The 20,374-nt window shown below is 45.8% G+C and overlaps 1 protein-coding gene across 1 annotated transcript in view; it reads right to left on the bottom strand.

Moving 5' to 3' along the window:
- The window catches only part of LOC125441536 (voltage-dependent N-type calcium channel subunit alpha-1B-like), a 286,638-nt gene that overhangs the window by 14,429 nt on the left and 251,835 nt on the right, over nucleotides 1-20,374 (bottom strand). Inside the window, exons 42-47 of the mRNA XM_048512145.1 lie at nucleotides 11,887-12,004; nucleotides 11,368-11,472; nucleotides 9,898-10,001; nucleotides 7,229-7,347; nucleotides 5,361-5,502; nucleotides 3,236-3,346 (exon numbers count right to left, since the gene is read on the bottom strand). Coding sequence (XP_048368102.1) covers nucleotides 3,236-3,346; nucleotides 5,361-5,502; nucleotides 7,229-7,347; nucleotides 9,898-10,001; nucleotides 11,368-11,472; nucleotides 11,887-12,004 — 699 coding nt within the window. The remainder of the gene's footprint in view (nucleotides 1-3,235; nucleotides 3,347-5,360; nucleotides 5,503-7,228; nucleotides 7,348-9,897; nucleotides 10,002-11,367; nucleotides 11,473-11,886; nucleotides 12,005-20,374) is intronic.

Genomic DNA, 20,374 nt, shown 5'->3' with positions numbered 1-20,374 from the left:
AAGAGAAGGGGTAAGCATCACCTGTATTCATAAATGCTCACTTCATGGAACTACTGACTGCTGTGCTGGTCCCTGCAAGCAACCATCACCCCAATGCTGGAGGATGCTGATTAGAACCACTGAAAGAATGTTAGCTTCTCCAAAATTAGAGCTCTCTAAGGTCGATTCTGCACTTGCATTATCGACCTAAGTTCGAGCTGTGTTCGACCTAAGTGCTCCGCACAACCACTGGGATTGACGTGGTTTTGTACCAGCTTTGCTCCATGTAACAGTCAAATTTCCAACTCCAATTGGGAACTACTACTTTTTCAGGGAACCACCCTCGAACTCAGCTCGATTCCAGTACAGTGCGGAATCTCTGGTGCCAGGAGTCCCCCATTCAGCCAATCACAGCTGAGTGTTTCGGGCATGCGTACAGATGGCCAATCAAAAAACGCCACCTTCGTCCCTCCATTCCTGTGGCAGTTTTTTTAATAACATGTGTGGGGATAGACGGGACATGGCCATAGAACAGTAGCCAATTGGAACGGAGCGGCGAAGAGGCACAGGATGATTCCGCCCTCCGAGCTGGGATCAAGCTGGTTGCAGTGGGGAACAACAATGGGTTCGACCTAGGTTAGTACCCTTCTCAGGGAACTGGGTCGAACATTTTTTACTCATGTGCGGAATCACCCTAAAAGTCTTGGGGAGTGGGGGACACATTCAAAAATCACCATTACGGAATCATCACCATTTGTTCCCATTAGCCCCATAAAAGAAAGGAGTCTGCACAACAGCCCACAATCCCACAATGGGGGATGATATTAACATCTGTATGACAGGTTGGCATGCTCTCCGCATTCCACTTCTCTCTCCTTCCTCATTGACTCGACAACTGGAACACGCCAGTATGATACCCAGCCTCCTTTACTTTATGAACACAGCCTCTTTTTCTTCACATTTTGGGTGAAGAAACTTCACAGCACAGACAGCCTGGGGCCACCGTGGGAAGTGAAGTGATCCAGTAACACCTGGAAGGCAATCACCAGCAATGTGTGAATGATGGAATGGTGGGAGAAATGTAGAGAACAAGCAGGGTATGCTGGGTAACAGAGATAATGATGAGGCTGCATCAGGCAGGTGTAGAAAAAAGGACCTCTTGAGTAGCTCTTGCAGAAGATATGTTTTGGGTGCTTCACTCAAGCCAAATGGGATTAGAGTTCCTTTGCAGACTATTCACTGAACTTTTGTGTAAGTCCAACTGAAATCAGCAGAGATACACTCTTGGAATGAAATCACTGGAACTGGAATGAGCCACTAGAACTTGATGAAAAACCGGTCCACACCCATCTATGGTTTCAAACGATTAGACATTTTTCACACTGCATATGAGAAATGTCATCAGATTTAAGTCCCGTTCACACATGCACATTCATCATTTCCTTCCATCGCTTGACAACTCTCAATTTGAATGTGTAAACTTTCTCCGCTGAGTAATGGGTGTTAAGATGTCATGGACAGTATGGAATTTCCTTCATGATAAATCCCTCAGTCCTTAAGAAAGACTAGTAGGATAAGGCACAGGAAGCAACGTCAAGGGAGTAATGGTAGCTTCAAATACCTAATACAGGAAGTATTTTGCATTTGGTTTGCTGCCTGTTTGCCTGCCTGTCACTCATTGATGTGATATTCAGAAGTTCCACAAGTAACTCCCCAGATACATTATAATTTGGCCTCCCAAGCGCTGTCAGTTGTTATGTGTCTGTGATATGGATTAGGACTGCAGTGGAAAAGGGTACTTTAACTCAATGACCAAACACTCAATGCAATTTAATTTCACCTGAAAAGCTCAATTTTAAAGTCAGATAGTTAAATCATCTTTTATCCTCCGCCAGCATTTCTTTATACAGGTACCAGGACTGAGTATAAAGGGCTATGACCAGGCACATTCTCTGCACCAAAGGGGCAGCTAATTAGACAAGGGTTAAGCCATTTCAGCATGGGTTTTGCAATAGCAGGTCATGATCCTCCTAGCTTGAGGTGATACTTGATGGCTAATCTGAAACTAACAAGGAATATTAAGATCTGCAAAGCCACCAACTTTCCTCTGTTTGGGCAGTTTTTTTCTTGGGAGGGATGTCTCAGCCTTTTCTGGATACCTCCTGGCTTCTAACCTGTCTGTACTGATCCTTCTTCACTGAGCAACAATTCCTGGCCTTCACAACTTATCAGAATGAGAACCCCCCCCCCCCGCCCCCCAAGCTCTTAGATGGGATTCAAACACTGGTTAGAGTGGGTTAAGTTTGGAATCAGCCAATATATTTGCCCAGCATGGAGGATCTGAGGATTGCTTGCAGATGAGGTCATTAAAGAAATTACCTGCACGACAAAGCTCCAAACTGCACCAAAATTTATTCATATGATAAACATAGGTGATTTCTCACAGACCAAATATAACGGGTTTAGGGGTGTGAAAAAGCATTATGGGAGAAAAATCCCCACAGAAATTGCTCCCCAAATGCTTCTAACCCAGTGGTTCTCAACCTGTGGGTTGCGACCCCTTTGGGAGTCGAACGACCCTTTCACAGGGGTCACCTAAGACTCTCTGCATCAGTGTTCTCCACCTGTAAAATGGATAAATGTTAGGGTTGGGGGTCACCACAACATGAGGAACTGTATTAAAGGGTTGCGGCATTAGGAAGCTTGAGAACTACTCTAACCTGTTACATTTGGCTGAACCTGGGTTAAATGAACATTGCTAAATTAGCAACTTTTCCCCTCCAACCCATGTTTCAGTCACTTCCTGCTTGCCCGTGCAAACTATGGCAAGCAGGAAGTGTCCAATCCCCCCCCTTTTCCATCCACATTCCCTAGGCAGCCACCATTAGAGTGGATTCTCTAGGTGCCTTCCAATTTGTGATAGTATTAGGATGGGTGGGGATTCTCAGCTGGGAAGATGTTTGGGTGCACGATTCCTTCGTGAACTATGTCACCTCCTGATGCCAGAATCCCAGTGATCTTGGATGGCCTCTGTACCCAGTTAGCAATTGGCAGCATAGGCAACATGGGTTCATTCAACCCGTTTGTGTTGCCTGTGCAGAATCAGCCGTAGAGAGAGCAAATTCCCCATTACAGCACATATCTGTTTAAACCTCACAGACAAGTAACTTCCAGACAAGGAGAGAAACAAAGAGAAGGTGTTGAATCTGTGACTTACTGTAAGCTTTCCAATTCTAGTTAAGCCCCCCATGCTCACCTGAGTTTCAGCCGCCAAACGTGGCATGGAAGCGGCTCGCCCCTGGCTTTCCAAACCAGGCTGCTGTTCACCATTGGCTAGCGTTGGGCTGATTTCTTGCATTTCTACTACCTGAAATAAATTGGGACACAAATGCAAATGATTATCTATTCATTTATATATTTGACTAATGCTGTGTCAGCCGATGAGTCTGTCTTACTCAGTACTACATGCTCTGACTGGCAGCAGCTCTCCAGAGTCCCCAGAAAAGAACTGACTTGCTGAACACTTGTCCTGAGACCTTTTAACAGGACATATCAGAGAGTGATAATGGGATCTGATTCCTCTGATGAAGATCTTGAACGGAATTGGGGTATGCAAAGTGTATGTTAAATAACTTTGCAGTTTATTGGCATTCGTGTTCTTTTTTTTCAGCCTATCCACAAACCACCCAATGTAGTCCTAATGGAGTGAACAGGTGTGTCTCCTGGTCAGACATACTATTATACTGGGCGTGTTAAGAGTTCAGAGCACTACAACAGCCTTGTGGGATAGGCTAGAACTAGTATCCTCACCCAGGATGGACTGGGAAGTTAGCCCTTGCCACCATGGCCAATTGGCCATGGTGGCAGGGGCTGATGGGAATTGTAGTCCATGAACATCTAGAGAGCCGCAGGTTGCAGAGCCCTCTAGGCTCAGTGGCCCATGCAATGCCAGGAGCACTACTACAGGGGCTCTGGCTCTGACCTGGTTAACAATGGGTGTCAATTCTGCCATCACCTCTTCTTGTACCACCATCAAGTCAACTGAGCCAAAGGGTCCTTGCTGCTCTATTAAAGCTATTGAAGCTTAGATCTGCTCTCTCCCAGGTACAAGCGGCCTTTCAGGGCAGTGGCCCCCAAGAACTTCCCTGGTAAGTCAAATGGCCAGTCCATCCAATTCACAAATCACAGATGGAGAGAGCTGAGCAGGAGAGAACAGAGGCTTGCTGAAGACTACTCCAGTCAGTCTGTGTTTGGAAAGAAGTTATCTAAGCTTTTCGCACACAGAGAAAGGCCTTTCCGAACACTTGCTGCTTGAGCTCCATTAAACAGAGATGCTAGGGATTGTTCTGCCACAACAAATGTTAAGTGGGAGGGCTGCAGCCGAGATCCTCAGCAGACTTGGTGGGTGATTTGATAAAGGAAACCAGGACTACTTCACAGCTTCCAAACATTCAAAAGCTCTTAGGCGACACCAAACAGCAGCTGCCACCATTACCATCTGGACTGGAGACCCATCATTGAAGGGTTGCAGAAGGCCTTCCTTGTGCTGGTGGTGCTCCAGCCCATGAGTCCATGCTGGAATGGTTGGGGGTAGTCTGGGGGTGCTTCCAGGGACTTTCAGCCTGAAAATGCCCTCTATACCAGCAGCTGAGTTATGCCATCAAAAAGTGTGTTATAGGTCAGTTTTCCTTATTGAGTTTCTCAGGAAGCCAAGAGTTCCTCTGCTTTCCTCCCTTCATGCGTCACCTGAAACCCTTTTGAAAGTGTCATGGTTGCGCTGTCACGGTGCCTTCTCCAGCAGCTGCTCTACCGCACCCCCTCCCTTGGGATTGGGCTGCCCATATACCAGAGGAACTAGCTGAAGGGTCCAGACCAGAGGTGGGATCCAGCAGGTTCTCACAGGTTCCCGAGAATAGGTTTCTAATTATTTGTGTGTGCCGAGAGGGGGTTACTAATTGGTGATTTTGCCATGTGATTTTTGCCTTAGATACGCCCCTCCTCTCAGCAGTAGCACACAGAACTTGAAGCAGTCTAGCAGGAGGTGCACCAGCGTGTGTGGCAGCCTGCGCCTGCGTGCATTCGTTTTCCGCCCAAGGACTGGCGCAGTGGCTGCGTTTTTGCCACAGCCCCGCCCAGGAATGCCCCACCCCTGGAATGTCCAGCCACACCCCCGTCGTGCCCCGCGCAGCCCCATTGGCACTACACCACAGTTTGAATCCCACCACCATGGGAACCTGTTACTAAAATTTTTGGATCCCACCGCTGGTTCAGACCCAGACTTCAGTAATGTTCTGCTAGATTCATGGAAGCCAAAGCAGCCTGTAATTAAAGAGGGAGAGGATTCCCATGTGCAAAAAACCAGGTATGTGTTTTGTCCCCACCTGTTTGCTTGTCTGATCCACAGCAATTTCCTCCGAGTGGCCTCGCTCAACTGCTCGTGTTCTGGTTTCGTAAAACACATCCTGAGTTCGTTGAGTTCCCCAAGAAACGGACTCCTTGATCCCTCTTCCTTCTGGTGGCGGTCTGTGAAAGAAGGAGAAAAAGAACCTGTTTAATTCAAGATACTGTGCATGGAGGACTTTTCAGGACTTTTACTGTGCATGGAGGACTTGTAAATTTTGCTGTGCGTGCACAATGACAATAAAATGCTTATGTTTATGCTTCAGGCGGAAGTAAACAACTAAGACTTCTGCTGATGAGCAAGTGCAGGCTAACAGGGGCCTAGTTCTCAATGAAGAATTAAACTTTCGTGTAGATCTTAGGTCCACGATCTTTTTGAGCCTGCAGGCACGTTTGGAATTTTGACAGGGCATGGTGAATGCAGCAATAAAACAGTGGCCAGAAAATGGCTGCCTCAGGAGCCAGCAATGAAGCAATTGCCTCAGCTTAATTTAAATAACACAGTGAAGATCCTTGAGTTTTTAGTGGCGGCTGTTGCTGCCAAAACAACCTTTAAAAAATGGCACAGTCAATCAAATCTCCAATCGCCCCATCTGGCTCTACCTGTTTCCTAAAAACACTGGGAGGGCACCAGACAAGGTGCCAACAGGCACCATGGCACTCACAGGCAAATGTTGGGAGCCTGAGGCATAGACCTCAATAAGAGAGTGTTTCTCTGTACCCTCCCCACTGACCAATTTCTCGCTCATAATGGTCCTTTAGGGCTCTGAATGCACTATAATGTTTTGAAATGGTAGGTCTGGTGAAGGATTTCCATAGATCCAAGGGAGATTTTAAGTTTTCATCAATTCTCTATTCCCACTGCAGACCTCATGTTGCTTGCAGGAGTCCAGATACAGAGGAGTCACATTTCAGGTGGCATTTTGGGCCTCAGAGGGATGGGACGAATGAGCAAGTCCTACTCCACTGACTGAAATCCCTTCCATTCATAGCAATTACTAGTGGATCCACACTTCAGTTCTTGTCATGTTTTGATTTTATATTGTTTCCTGGTCTTGTTTATTTTTGACTATTTTTTATTTTATTTGTTTTTATATTTTGTCTGGATGCTACCTTGTGAGCAAAGATGGGAGTTCAGGGTAGCGTATAAGTCAGTGGTGGCAAACCCATGGCATGAGTGTCAGAGGTGGCACTCAGAGTCCTATTTGTGGGCATGCGCACACAGAGTTTGTCATGTGGGGGGGGAATCCCCACAGACCCACACATCTAGGCTAGCCTGGGCTGCTGGGCACGACGTGTAGGTAACCCTGTTAAGTGCTGTTAAACCCCACTGATTTTCATGGGAAGAAGAACTAAAGCACAATCCTTTACCTGGGAGTAAGCTCAGTTGCTGGCAATGGAGCTTGCTTCTGAGTAAACCCTCCTAGGGCCATGATTCACCCATTCAAAGCGTTGCATGGTTGCTTCAAAGCAAAGCCACTGACTACCACCAAGCTTACTCCCAAGTAATGCGCGCCTTGTAGCCAACCGTTTTTTCTAAATTAAAACCTCAGTATTCAGGTTAAATTGCCGTGTTGGCACTTTGCGATAAATAAGTGGGTTTTGGGTTGCAGTTTGGGCACTCGGCCCCGAAAAGGTTCACCATCACTGGTATAAGTGTTTTGAATAAATAATCAATAAAATAAATTCCTTTCTCTGAGGTGCTATTTTTCTATGTTCAGGAAATCTATAAGGAAGAGAATTCTCTCACATGAGCCCCTGGCTTCTGTCTAAAGAGTTATAGCCCAGAAGTGAATCTACAACCTCTGCAAAACCAGGCAGAAATAGTAACAAATGTCATGGTACTCACAAAGCCCCACCATTGTTGAGAGAAGCTGAGCTCTTTTGACGAAGGAAAGCGGTGGGGAATACTGGCTGGCTTTGCTCCAGGGCAGCTTTCAACGGGTGGAATAGGGAGACTGTTCCAGTCTGCAAGACATAAGAAGAGACAAAAAGAACTCATTAATATTATCTGCTCTTGTAACCAAACATATGGAGCAACTGACAGAATTGTTCACAGTCATTCCTTCCAACAGGGATTCCAAGGAAAGTGCTCACAAATATACAAAGCTGCTCATGTGGAGTCAGACCAGCGATCTTGTAGATCGGCTTTGCCTGCCCTAACTAGCCCTGGCTCTCAAGCAGAAAAAGATCATTCCCAGCCCATTACCTGAGATCCTTTAATGGATACGGTTGGGACCGTCTACATGGGCCTAGTAATCTAAAGCTGGCTTACACCAAGTCAGATTAAGTCTGTCAATATGTTCTGCTCTGTCTGGCAGAAGTTCTTCAGGGTCTGAGGGAGAGAAAAGCTTTCCCTAAGTGCTATTTGAGAACCTTGAAATGCTGGTGCCAGGGATTGAACATGGCACCTCTACTTTATGATAATATCCCAGATACCAAGGGAATCCTGCAAGTATGAAATAACACGGGGTCACGTGCTGTGGTGTTGGAATCAGGAGCTGTGCCCGATTTTTCCTGCATTATTGGAGCGACTGTTCAGAAGGGCAGGAGCTGTCCTGAATAGCATGGAACTCTCCTCTCTTCCCCTTTCTATTCTCCCAGTGTCCTCCTCTACCTCCCCGCCACTTTCCCCTATATCCATACTCTTATTGTCCCGGCTGATACCCTCCGTTAGAGCCTCCTCCAATTTAAATAGCAGATTCACTTTGAGAAGAGGAGCTTGAGTGTAGATGAGGTAAATTGCCTACTGAATTTCTATGTTATACTTTAAGCTTAAATTTTAACTGTAAGTTTTAAATTAATTACATTGTATTTATTATGTATTGTTTTATTGGATGTTGGAAACAGCCCCGAGCCTGAAAAGAGAAGGGTGATATAAACATTTCATAATAAATAAACAAATACCACAAGAGGCTACCAAATGCCCAACATTCACTAGAGATACACGTGTGTTCTCATACTCTTCAAGAAATTATTAGAAGGGCCCTATGGCACGGAAAATCTGTGCTACATCTCAAGCAGATTTCCTTGACTTGATTCTTTTGATAAATATTCAAATTGATATTGTCTGAATTCTTATCTTTAAAAAAATATGTATTGTGTTTAGGGCTGATTCGTTTACAGCACAGAATTAGGCAGGTTGATGAGGTATGTGATTTTAAGGGTCAAATAACACAAAACACTGGAGTCCTTTATCTAGAACAGGAAATATGTTACGGCCCCCCCCCCTCCCAATTGGCCTTTCATCTTGGCCATTATAAAATGTGACTCATCACCCTCCTCCCCCTTTTTTGGGGAGAATTTTAAAAATGGGGTTAGTCGGACACCTCTATTATTACTTTTACTGCTATTGTTATCGCTGTTTTAAAGATTTTATAATTCGTCTATTTATATTTTTTGTTGTACACCGCCCAGAGCCCTCCGGGGATGGGGCGGTATAGAAGCTGTAACAATAAATAGATAAAAAATAAATTTCTCATTAGAAGCAGCAGGGGGCGGGGTGTATGAATCAAAATGGTGGCACTGGAGAAGGGTGTGTCCTCTCCCGCACGCTGTGTCTGATCAGAAATGTCCCCTCCCATCAGCTTAAACACTAGTAGGTGGGGGGGAAACCCTCCCAATACCCATATTATCCCCAGTACCACCACCACTCCTAGGGTTTACATTCCTTGGGGTAGAAGGATAGTCCCAATCATAACTGTGAACAGAACAATTAAACCACCCTACCTAGCATGGGGGCTCCCACAGCTGCAAGAAGGAGGGAGATTGGGAGGAACAACTAGGCCAATTGAATAATATTTTAGCTCAGCTTTCACTCTCGCTTTCTATTCCAGGTGTAAAACCACAGTGTGTTCAAAGACATAATCTTTGGATGAACCAGTCACTTGATGCTGAACCAGAGCAAGATGTAGCTTACTATTTTGTTTGCTTGTACTGTATGTTTTGTATCATTAAAAACTGCTCTGCATACCCACCCGGGAGAAAAGCAGGGCTTACATATCTAGATTAAAAACAAACATTACATGTCAGGAGTTTCAGTCAAGGAACTCTGGTGACATATGTAGTTTGACCCGAAATGCATTAATCAGATTATAGCTTTAAAAGCTTTTTGCTCAGAGCTGAATGGAATAATTGGCGGGGGGTGGGGTGGGGGGTGGGGGGGGGTAGTCCACAATTTAAGCAGTCAATGTAAGAATGCTGAACACTGCAAAAAATCGATTTTGAGGAGGATTTTGGTTGTCTGTTGCATGTTTTCCGGTCTGTGTGGTCGAGGTCTAGTTGTTTTTGCTCTGAATTTTTCGCAGCCATTTATAGCTGACCTATCCTCCATAAATGTGTCTCACCTTTTTTAAAAAGTCCTAATGCAAATCCATATTTCTAAATCCTTTAAAATATGGACTTGAAGTCTTTATTTATGGGAATCTGGGACAAACATTTTCATGGAGTTTTTCAAAACTGGTTCAGTAAAACATACAGTCAAGGTCTCTGGCTCATTGCAAAGAAGATGATTTTTACCTGGCCAGAGGCTGGATGACCTGGTTCTCGGGTATTTTTATTCTGCTTGTAGAAATCAAATATCATGAGGGCTGCATAGACCTTTCCCACTGTCATTGCTTCAGCTGAGGAGAAAAAAAAATTCCCACAAAGAACAGAGATTAATAGGAGGAAGATGGAAGAAGTAGAAACAATTAATGAAGTACTAAAGAAAATGCCAATTTTTACCAGTGACGGCTGAAGGAGGTGACGGTTCTCTAAGACAAATGTGCACATATCAAAACCCCTTTAAATAAGGGCATCTCTAGATCTTTCCATGGAACAAAATAGGAGTACATACCAGGCGTGCAATTCATACCTGCACCATTAGGAGTCTGGGTATGATCCTTGATGCCTCCTTGCCTATGGAGGCTCAGGTATCACAAATCTCTTGCCTGGCTTATTACCATCTTTGCTAGGTGAGACAGTTGGCACCCTACCTGTCCCAAGCCAACCTAGCCGAAGTGATCCATACAACAGCCACCTCTGAACTGGACTACTGCAACTCGCTCTTTGCAGGACTTCCCTTAAATTTGCCCCAGAAACTCCAGTTGGGGCAGAATGCAACACTGAGGGTCTGCAGTGTTACCCTATGGCAACAGCACACTCAACCAGTGCTCCACCAGTTGCACTGGCTCCAGATGGAGTCCTGAATCAAGTTCAAGGTTTTGGTTTTGACTTTCAATGCCTTTAACAGTCTGAGGCCTTCATTCTTGCGGGACCACCACTCCCAATACACCCCCTGAAGAGCACTCCAGTCTATGGATAACAACTTACTGGTAATCCCTGGCCTGAAAGATATCCAGCTGGCCTCAACCAGGGTTAGGACATTTTCTGCCCTGGCCCCAACCTGGTGGAATGCTCTGTCCAAGGAGACCCGGGCTTTGCGGGATCTGATACAGTTCCCCAGGGCTGGTAAGGTAGAGTTGTTCCCCTGGGCATACAGTTCAGGCAGCAAATGGGTTATAATTTTTAAGTTAGCCTCCCTCATCTCTCCCTATCCCCCTTTCCCCCCAATCTTTTCTCCTCCTGTTGGTTTCATCTTGCAGCAAAATGAGGACCAGGCACCATCTGATGATTGATTTTACTATGCTTTTAATTGATTTTAGTTTGTATTTGAAATGTATTCGAAACAACCTTGAGCCTGGGAGGGGAAGGGAGGCATAGAAGAGTAATAAACAAACAAAAACCAATGAACAAGGCGTGCTGATTAATAACGATAATTGTAGGGCATGTACATTTTGCATTTCTCTTTGCACATGTGACCTGCAAACTTATCAAAAATATCACAGAAATCTAACAGAGACAAAGGATTTATTTTCCTTTCCTTGTTCTGCAAGAGACAGCTGGTCCAGACTCTGGCTTATATACAGATTTGGCAGGGATGAGGCCTTAGCATAACAATTAACTCCTCACCCAGGCATGAAGGAACCAAGATCAATGGCTACTTACGTTTAAGAGGAGGTACCAATAGATCTAAAGTCTTTTGGGAGAGATTGGGCCAAACCAGGGAGATCTCCTTCCTCAGTTCAGCATCACACTGGTGCTGCAGGACCCCTGTGAGGTAAAAGACACAATGAAAATGATTCACTCTCATATAAGGCTCCACAAATGGCTCTTCTGTGGCAAATATCTTCTGGTGGCCAGTCATGTTGAAGTCCAGCTGCTGCCTCACTGCAGTTCCAAAAGACAGTGTAATCCCAACCCAAGAATAGTCAGGAAAACATTAGGTCAAAAGGAATGGGGGACATGTCTATGATGAAGTGTGGTGGGCTTGATGAGGCTTCAGCAAATGGAAATTATACCCATCCCTCGCAAATAATTCCTCTCATTTCAGAACCTGAGATTAGTATTCTGAAGCTGAAAATTTAATTCTGTCTGGAACTGTAGTGAGCATTCGGTTGAAAGTCTCTCCCCGCTCCTGCCCTCCAAACCATGAAAATAGCAAAACTCTCAAGCTCGGGTTCACGCCCACCTCACCTGATGCAAGTTTGATTTCCAGGGCAGTCCGGATCAAGGCCATCAGCGTAGATGTGAAGTGAACGCTCAGATCGTCGTTCGAGATGGGCATGTTCATCCTCACCAAGCGCTGAGAAACCGACAGGTTTTCGGTCAATGCTGGTTGATGTCTCCCCCCTCCCCGATGTCCAAGACCAACCCCACCCCGACCCTGGCTTTCTTCTATTTTTATTCCCCTCAGTAAATCAGCAAGATTACAAAGAAGTGACGTTCTACAAGGTTAACCTTTCATGTGCTGATTAGGCAACAAACACCAGAAGGACAAATCTTCCCCAAGCTCCCTAAGCCATTGGTTTCAAGTGAACCGTACTCCCATGTTCTCCCAAATTATTCCTGAAGCTTAAAACTACTACCTTCTGCATTTCTTTCAGTGCAGACAATGAGCCACTATTTCAGTGATGGCAACCCTTTTAGAGACTGAGGGCCAGGGGCAGAGCAAGGGGAACCTGCGCTTGGGGCACACGTGCGCCCTGTACCCCTGCCACGCCCCTGTTCACCCCCACCCTGCCCTGGAATACCCCCAGAACACCCTGAAACACTCCCACCTTGCCCCGGGAATGCCCTTGCCATGCCCCCACAGGGGCAGGCACCCAGTGTGTCATTTCCCCTTTGCCCCCTTGGCGCTATGCCACTACCAAGTGCCCAAACTGGGGCGATGGCACGTGTGCCCACAAAGAGGGCTTTGAGTGCCACCTCTGGCACACGTGCCATAGGTTCGCCACCACTGAACTATTCCTTCTCTCTTTTTTTCTGAGATACATTTCAGAACTGCCAGCATAGCGTAGAATTTGCCATTATCATTGGCCTGTCTATACTACACATGGTACAATGTCAGCATTGTACCATGGCTGTTTCCCAAAGAATCCTGGGAATTATAATTCAGGCAGGGTGTCTGAGATCTGTAGCTCCTAGAATCTTCTGGGAAGAGGGGACAACATGCAGACATGTTTCGTACTTTCTCTGAGTCTTTTGCAGCTTTTGGAGCTGAATTCCCATCCCGGCATCATCGGGTCACAACTGGGACTGTCTATGTACAATCATTTTTATGGGGGAAGCAGGAATGACTTCCTAGTGGCATTAGCTTCAATCCTGCCTTAGAAGCTTGATAACTGGGCAAGCAATACAAAAGTAGAGGTGGCCTTAATCTAAGGTGACCAGATTTTCACCTTTTCAACACCGGCGGGATGTGCACTTGCGCACTTGCCTGCCAGGAGCTCACTGCCTTCCTGGGGCGCTTCCCCGGTTCCACCACCTCTCTCGGCCAGGGGCTGCCCAGAAGGCAGTGCGGCAGCCTTTCAAAAATCGGGACATTTAAAAAACTCCGCGGGATGTGGGACAAATTGGTTAAAAGAAGGACTGTCCCGCCAAAAGTGGGACGTCTGGTCATACCACCTTAATCATTTTGGGTCTCTATTCTGGAGAAATGTATAGTATAAATAACTTCCTTTTTCAAAAAGCAAACTTTGAACAGAGTTCAAAAATGTCTTCAAGATTGGGGGGGGGGGGGGGGGGGAGGAGACGGTTGCCTACCATAGACACGATCCTTTATGCAGCTGTGGCCTCATGCCAAAACTGATGTTTGTCTTGTTATGGCAGGCCTTGTGGTACCATGTGCCTGTGGTCTAGCTCCAGCTTTTCCAGAATAAAGTTTGACACTGTATGAAAACTTGCAATAACTTGTTTGATCCTAATAACTCACAAAAAATGATAATGTACAATGGCATGTCTACACCATATATATATATGAAAAGCCATGTCTGTAAGCAGCCTAGTGCTTTCAAGATACAATCAAAGGCTGACAGCAGACTCCTGATGACTAGTAGCTATCAGGAGGAAAAATCAGGTACAAACTGAGGATGCTCACTGATGCTGCTGGGAACAGAGCTTGCAGGAGTCCCATCGAATGCCACCCCCCCCCCCACAAGTCCCCAGGAATTTCAATGCAATTCAGACGAAGCACCAATCAAATTTGCTAGCTGACACGCCAGAGATGCCCAGTCCAATTTGTTTCCCACCTTCAGCACATCAAAGGTTAGTGCAAACACACCCCATTCAATGCAATCCAATGGTTCAAACTTACTCAGATAGTCCCACTGAATCCATTTCAGTGAGAGAGAAAAAAAAACAGAAAAGAAAAAGAAAGAAAGATGCATGGAAGTGAAGGACAAGCAGATGAAAAATAATCTCTTCCAGAAGAGCTCCATCCTTCTGGCCTCTTGGCATGAATCAGAAGGTGGGAAGGATCACAGAACCCAATCATAAAAGCATACCTTGGTATAATTGAACCTTGTTATCTTGAGTATCCTGAGACCCACAGAAATTTCAGCCAATTTGCTCAGTTTTTCATCCCCTACTATTTGAGCTGACTTGGGTGACCCAGGATGATCTCATCAGATTTCAGAAGCTACATGAGATCAACCTTGGTAAGTGTTTGGATGGGAGACCATGAGGAAGTCCCAGGTTGCTATGCAGAGGCAGCAACAACATACCACCCCTGTTGGTCTTTTGCCTTGAAAACCAGCTTGGATTCGCCGCGCCTCCATCTGAGCAGCGAGATCTGATCTGGAGAACCAGGTTTGTTTCCCCACTCCTCCACATGAAGTCTTCTCAGTAACCTTGGGCTTGTCACAGTTCTCTCAGAACTCCCTCAGCTCCACCTGTCCCACAAGGTATCGGTTGTGGGGTGTTCGTAAGCTGCTTTGAGGCTGCTTACAGGTAGGAAAAGTGGGGTATAAATCCAAACTCTTCTTCTTCTCTTCTAAATTGGGGTTTCCAGTTCTGGGTTGGTAAATACCTGGACATTTTGGGGCCTAGAGCCTGGGGAGGCTGAGTCTTGCAGAGAGGAAAGACCTCAGCAAGGTACAATGCCACACAGTCCACCCTCCAAAACAGCCATTTTCTCCAGGGGACCTGATTCATATAATCTGGAGATCAATTGTAACACCAGGAAATCTCTAGGTTGGACCTGGAGATGGCAACCCTAACCTAGACAGACCCGCCTTTTGTGGATGCACATTCAATCAACATCTTGTCCTTTTGGTCTTTCAACCCTTGCCCAACCCCACCATCAGCACACAGTGCACAAGGCCAGGTGGTAAGGGCTGGTGATGCTACACTATGGTGGGCCAGAGTTTGGCAGGGATTCTCCTAAGGCCAGTAGGCCTCTGCAGCTGCCTACAGTGCCAATCTTAGTGGTTGGCCCTGTCTACAGCGTAGTCTTTCAAAGTATGCTCACCCATTGCCCAGTGCATGTTGCTAAGACAAGCAACTAGCAAATGGGGAGACATAGCACCCCCTCCCACCTTGAAGCAGCTTGGGGACTAGATGTAGTCACAATATTTTTGAAAGGCTTGCAAAAGTGCACAGTGGGACCCAGGCACTTCCAATGGAGAGCTCTCCTTTACTGAGTGCTCAGAATTAGGTTGTTTTGCCTTCGGAACAGAGACTAACAAACATAAGCTGAACTTTTATCTATGTGGGAAGACCTTATTAATATTTCTGCAGTAAACAATGCTCTCTCTGAGAAAGGAGCAGTAGGAGGTTGGTGTGTAGCTGCTCATTTTTTCTTTTCTTTTCAGAGTTTCTTAATTAATCCTTTGTGATACAGAAGGGAACTCATCCAGATAACAGCCAAGTACAGGCTAGGTGATGGAGACACCCTAGCTTGCTCCAATTAATATTTCCATCAAGGGTTAAGAAGACTAAGCATCATTATTAATGAAATTGATAATTACATTTGTGTTTCAAACACTTTTCACTCAGGAAATATTCAGTATAATTCCCTGAAACCCACACAGATGGCAAACTTGGGAAATAGGTATGATCTTTTGTAAAAGGCATGAACAAATTTGTCACTATATTTGAATGCCTCAGTTCCCCTTCACCCAAGCTCTCTGACATCTGAAGATTCCATTAACCAAGATGGACCAGAGTCTTAAGCAGGCCTTGAGAGCAGAAGTAGCATAGTGGTTAAGAGCAGGTGCATTCTAACCTGGAGGAAACGGGTTTGATTCCCCGCTCTGCCACTTGAGTTGTGGAGGCTTATCTAGGGAATTCAGATTAGCCTGTGTACTCCCACACATGCCAGCTGGGTGACCTTGGGCTAGTCACAGCTTCTCAGAGCTCTCTCAGCCCCACCCACCTCACAGGGTGTTTGTTGTGAGGGGGGAAGGGCAAGGAGATTGTAAGCCCCTTTGAGTCTCCTACAGGACAGAAAGGGGGGATATAAATCCAAACTCTTCTAATCTGAATGTTTTAACTGTATGTATTTTTGGAGGTTATAGCCAATGGCTCAAACAATAAATACTACTACAACTACCAAACTCTTCTTCTTAAATCAGAGAAGCGAAGGATGAAAGGGGGATTCCAGCACCCAGTTTGAGCCAAATGACCCTCCAACCTTCCCTTTAAGGAAGAGGCTGGGGTTCAGTACAGAAGGTTCCGAATCCACTCCCTGGCACTTTTAGAAAATAATTTCTCTGCCTGAGATACTGGAGAGCTGCTGCCAACTAGAATAAATAATTCTGAGCTAGATGGACAGATGGTCTGACTCAAAACAGGGCAGCTTCATACGTGCACGGAATCTTCATGGCATCAACAATTCAGAGCAGGTCAGGGTCTCCCAGAACCTGACAACATTTCTGAGATAGGCTGGCTTGCTTGTTTGAGTTACAAGGTTTCCTTCTCTCACATCTCTGCCTCATCTTCAACTATCTGGAAACTGAGGGAGGAAGACTGTGTGCAAATTGTGCCGAAGACTGGCTGGTACAGAAAGCTCTAAGCAACATTGGCGGAATTTCTCGTGGATCTTAAGAATGGCAAAATAATTCACATCATCCTGACAGTTTTTTTAAATTTGGAGTTTAGTTAGTCATTAGGCTGCTATTTCAATCTTTCTAAGAGTCCTTGACCCTATCTGAAACCTCACGTAAGACACATCAATTTTGACATGAACCAAGTAAGCCTCTTCCGTCCCTACCCAAGATATAGATGAAAAAGGAAAAACCCAGTGCATCACCCATGGATGGAGCTCTCCTGTAGCACTCAGAACAAGGCCATAAGGAGACTCATACATGCATATCGAAGGCAAGCACAGCACGAGAAAAGCACATGCACAACAACTCTGCAGGGATTGTTCTTGCCAACAAAGGGATTGCTCTTGCCAACAAAGGAGAAAAACACACACATACACGCAGGAAAAGGGGTGACAAAAGAAATAAAGGGAAAAAGAGCAGCCCATAAGAAAGGGCCAGAGGAGAAACATAATGGTGGCATACCAAGTTGGTTGCTAGACAAAGAGATAGAAAGAAACCCCGAAAGGAAGCAATTCTTCAGAAACAAAGACATGTATTGGGGCAGGGGAAAGTAGAGACATCACTTTTCTTTCACCAAAGAATTAAAAATTGTACGACAGCATGTAAGGGTGGGAAGGGGAAGTTGGGATGAAAAAGGTGCAAAGACAGAAAATTTTCATCTACGGGTCCTTTGTGTGAATATGTTTTCAGTCAAATGCAAGATCTCATAAGAACATAAGAAAGAGCCTGCTGGATCAGACCAGAGTCCATCTAGTCCAGCACTCTGCTACTCGCAGTGGCCCACCAGGTGCCCTTGGGAGCTCACATGCAGGATGTGAAAGCAATGCTCTTCTGCTGTTGCTGCTCCCGAGCACCTGGTCTGCTAAGGCATTTGCAATCTGAGATCAAGGAGGATCAAGATTGGTAGCCATAGATCAACTTCTCCTCCACAAATCTATCCAAGTGCCTTTTAAAGCTATCCAGGTTAGTGGCCATCACCACCTCCTGTGGCAGCATATTCCAAACATATGGAAAAAGGGATGCATGAAAAGAACTCTGCACGATACAGCCAATAATAATGTCTGTAACGGCAGTGGTTCATTTTCCATTCTCTGCAATCAATGGCTGTATTTTAAATGGCTGTATTGGTGCAGTACACATTATGGATCACACTTTCTCCAAGGATTAGTGTCCACAGTCACCAGTTTGTAACTATAGCCCCGGGCAACTCATGTGGAAATGTGAGTATCAGCACCATGACACTTAGTGGGTTGCCAATGAAATTGTACCAAAAGTCTGCCTGTTGGGCAACAGCAGTGGAACAACAGGAGGAACTAAATCCCTCCAACATCTCATGTGACCGAGCACAGCTTCTGCTCAGCTCCACGCTGCAAATCCATCAGTGTCTCATTTGCACTGCTCAATACAATGCTGGGAAGCAGGAAACGAACATCTCGCTTGAGCACAATAGTGCTTTCTGATTTAATTAAATCCTTATCTGGAGCAAATTATGTGAATGAATGAGTTCATTGTTCTTTGGATTCAAGTGGTGCAATGATCCCAGCACGTTTACCTCCGAGAGTACTTAGGGGAGCTTTCGTGGTGTCACCTATGTTTCACTCCTCGTTCCCTTAGGGGAGCTTTCGTGGTGTCACCTATGTTTCACTCCTCATTCCCTCTTCTAGTACTGCCTCCCTAATTAGGCGGGAGTTGGTTAAAAAGACAAACCCTTCTGTTTTGACCTCTCCCCAGGAATCTAAAAGATTGCCCAGAATAGACAGTTGAAGGGGATGGTAATAAAGACATGTGGGGGTTTATTCACCTGGGAATTTTCTTAAGCTGCTTTTGCAAGAACAAAGGGAAACAGCACTTGGGGAGAGGACCTTGCTATGCCGTTCACAGATGTGTGGCGTTCCACAGGGAGCAATTCTTTCCACAATGTTATTCAACATCTATACATGCCCTTTAGCCCAGTTGGTCCAGAGTTTTGGGCTGGGCTGTCACCAGAATGCTGATGAAATCCAGCTGCACCTGTTGATGAGTAACGGCCAAGTGCCATTCTGGAAAATCTGACCAGCTGCCCCGAGGCCATGGCAAAATGGATGAAACAGAGGCAGCTGAAACTAAATCCAGCTAAGATAGAGGTCCTGTGGCTGGGCTGGGGCAATTCGGGAGTGGGTTGCCAGCTCCCAGCTCCTGACAGTGTGCAATTAAGAACATAAGAACATAAGAACAAGCCAGCTGGATCAGATCAGAGTCCATCTAGTCCAGCTCTCTGCTACTCTCAGTGGCCCACCAGGTGCCTTTGGGAGCTCACATGCAGGATGTGAAAGCAATGACCTGCTGCTGCTGCTGCTGCTCCCGAGCACCTGGTCCGTTAAGGCATTTGCAATCTCAGATCAAAGAGGATCAAGATTGGTAGCCATAAATCGACTTCTCCTCCATAAATCTGTCCAAGCCCCTTTTAAAGATATCCAGGTTAGTGGCCATCACCACCTCCTGTGGCAGCATATTCCAAACACCAATCACACGTTGCGTGAAGAAGTGTTTCCTTTTATTAGTCCTAATTCTTCCCCCCAACATTTTCAATGTATGCCCCCTGGTTCTAGTATTGTGAGAAAGAGAGAAAAATTTCTCTCTGTCAACATTTTCTACCCCATGCATAATTTTATAGAATTCAATCATATCCCCCCTCAGCCGTCTCCTCTCCAAACTAAAGAGTCCCAAACGCTGCAGCCTCTCCTCATAAGGAAGGTGCTCCAGTCCCTCAATCATCCTCGTTGCCCTTCTCTGCACTTTTTCTATCTCTTCAATATCCTTTTTGAGATGTGGCAACCAGAACTGAACACAGTACTCCAAGTGCGGTCGCACCATGGCTTTATATAAGGGCATCTAAGCCACCTGTCAAGAACCTGGGCATGATCCTAGATGCTTCCCTCTCTGCAGAGGCTCAGGTTAGACTGGCATTTTTCTATCTGTGCCAGGTCAAGAAACTGTTGCCTTACCTTTTCCGCCCTGACATAGCCACAGTGATCCATGCAATGGTCACCTCCGAGTTTAATTACTGTAACTTGTTCTATGCAGGGCTATCCTTGGGCCTGATCCAGAAGCTCCAGCTGGTACAAAATGTGACCACATGGGTCCTCATGGGGGAATGCTGTAGAGAGTCCACATTTGACCATTGGCTGCAGGTGGAGTACCTAATCAAGTTCAAGGTTTTAGTAACTGACACTTAAAAGCCCTAACTGAAAACTTAACTGAAAACATAGGGGGTGGTGAACAGCTCTCTATGTCCATGGAAAGCTTATTTTTGGTACATAGTGAATTTTCACTGAGGAGGGACATTTAAACACCCAGTGCACCCTAAATCATTTCAAAATCATTTCATTTCAAAATGATTTAGTCCTGTAAAGACTATGGCCATTACAGAGAACAAAACAAGTTAACAGAGATTAAGGCTTTATTATAAGGTGACCAGATGGTCACCTTTGTGAACCGGGACGGGGGGTAGGCGGCCGCACGCGCAGCCGCAGGAGTGCACTGCCTTCTGGGGCACTGCCGTTTCCCACCCTGTCACAGGGCGGGAAACAGCAAGCCCCAGAAGGCCGTGCTCCTGCAGCCGCATGTGCAGGAGGCTGCTGCACTGC

This window comes from Sphaerodactylus townsendi, linkage group LG12 (assembly GCF_021028975.2).
Source record: "Sphaerodactylus townsendi isolate TG3544 linkage group LG12, MPM_Stown_v2.3, whole genome shotgun sequence".
In the NCBI taxonomy this organism is placed as follows: domain Eukaryota; kingdom Metazoa; phylum Chordata; class Lepidosauria; order Squamata; family Sphaerodactylidae; genus Sphaerodactylus; species Sphaerodactylus townsendi.
The sequence above is the reverse complement of the archived record's forward strand: the minus strand, read 5'-3'. Positions and strand labels throughout refer to the sequence as shown.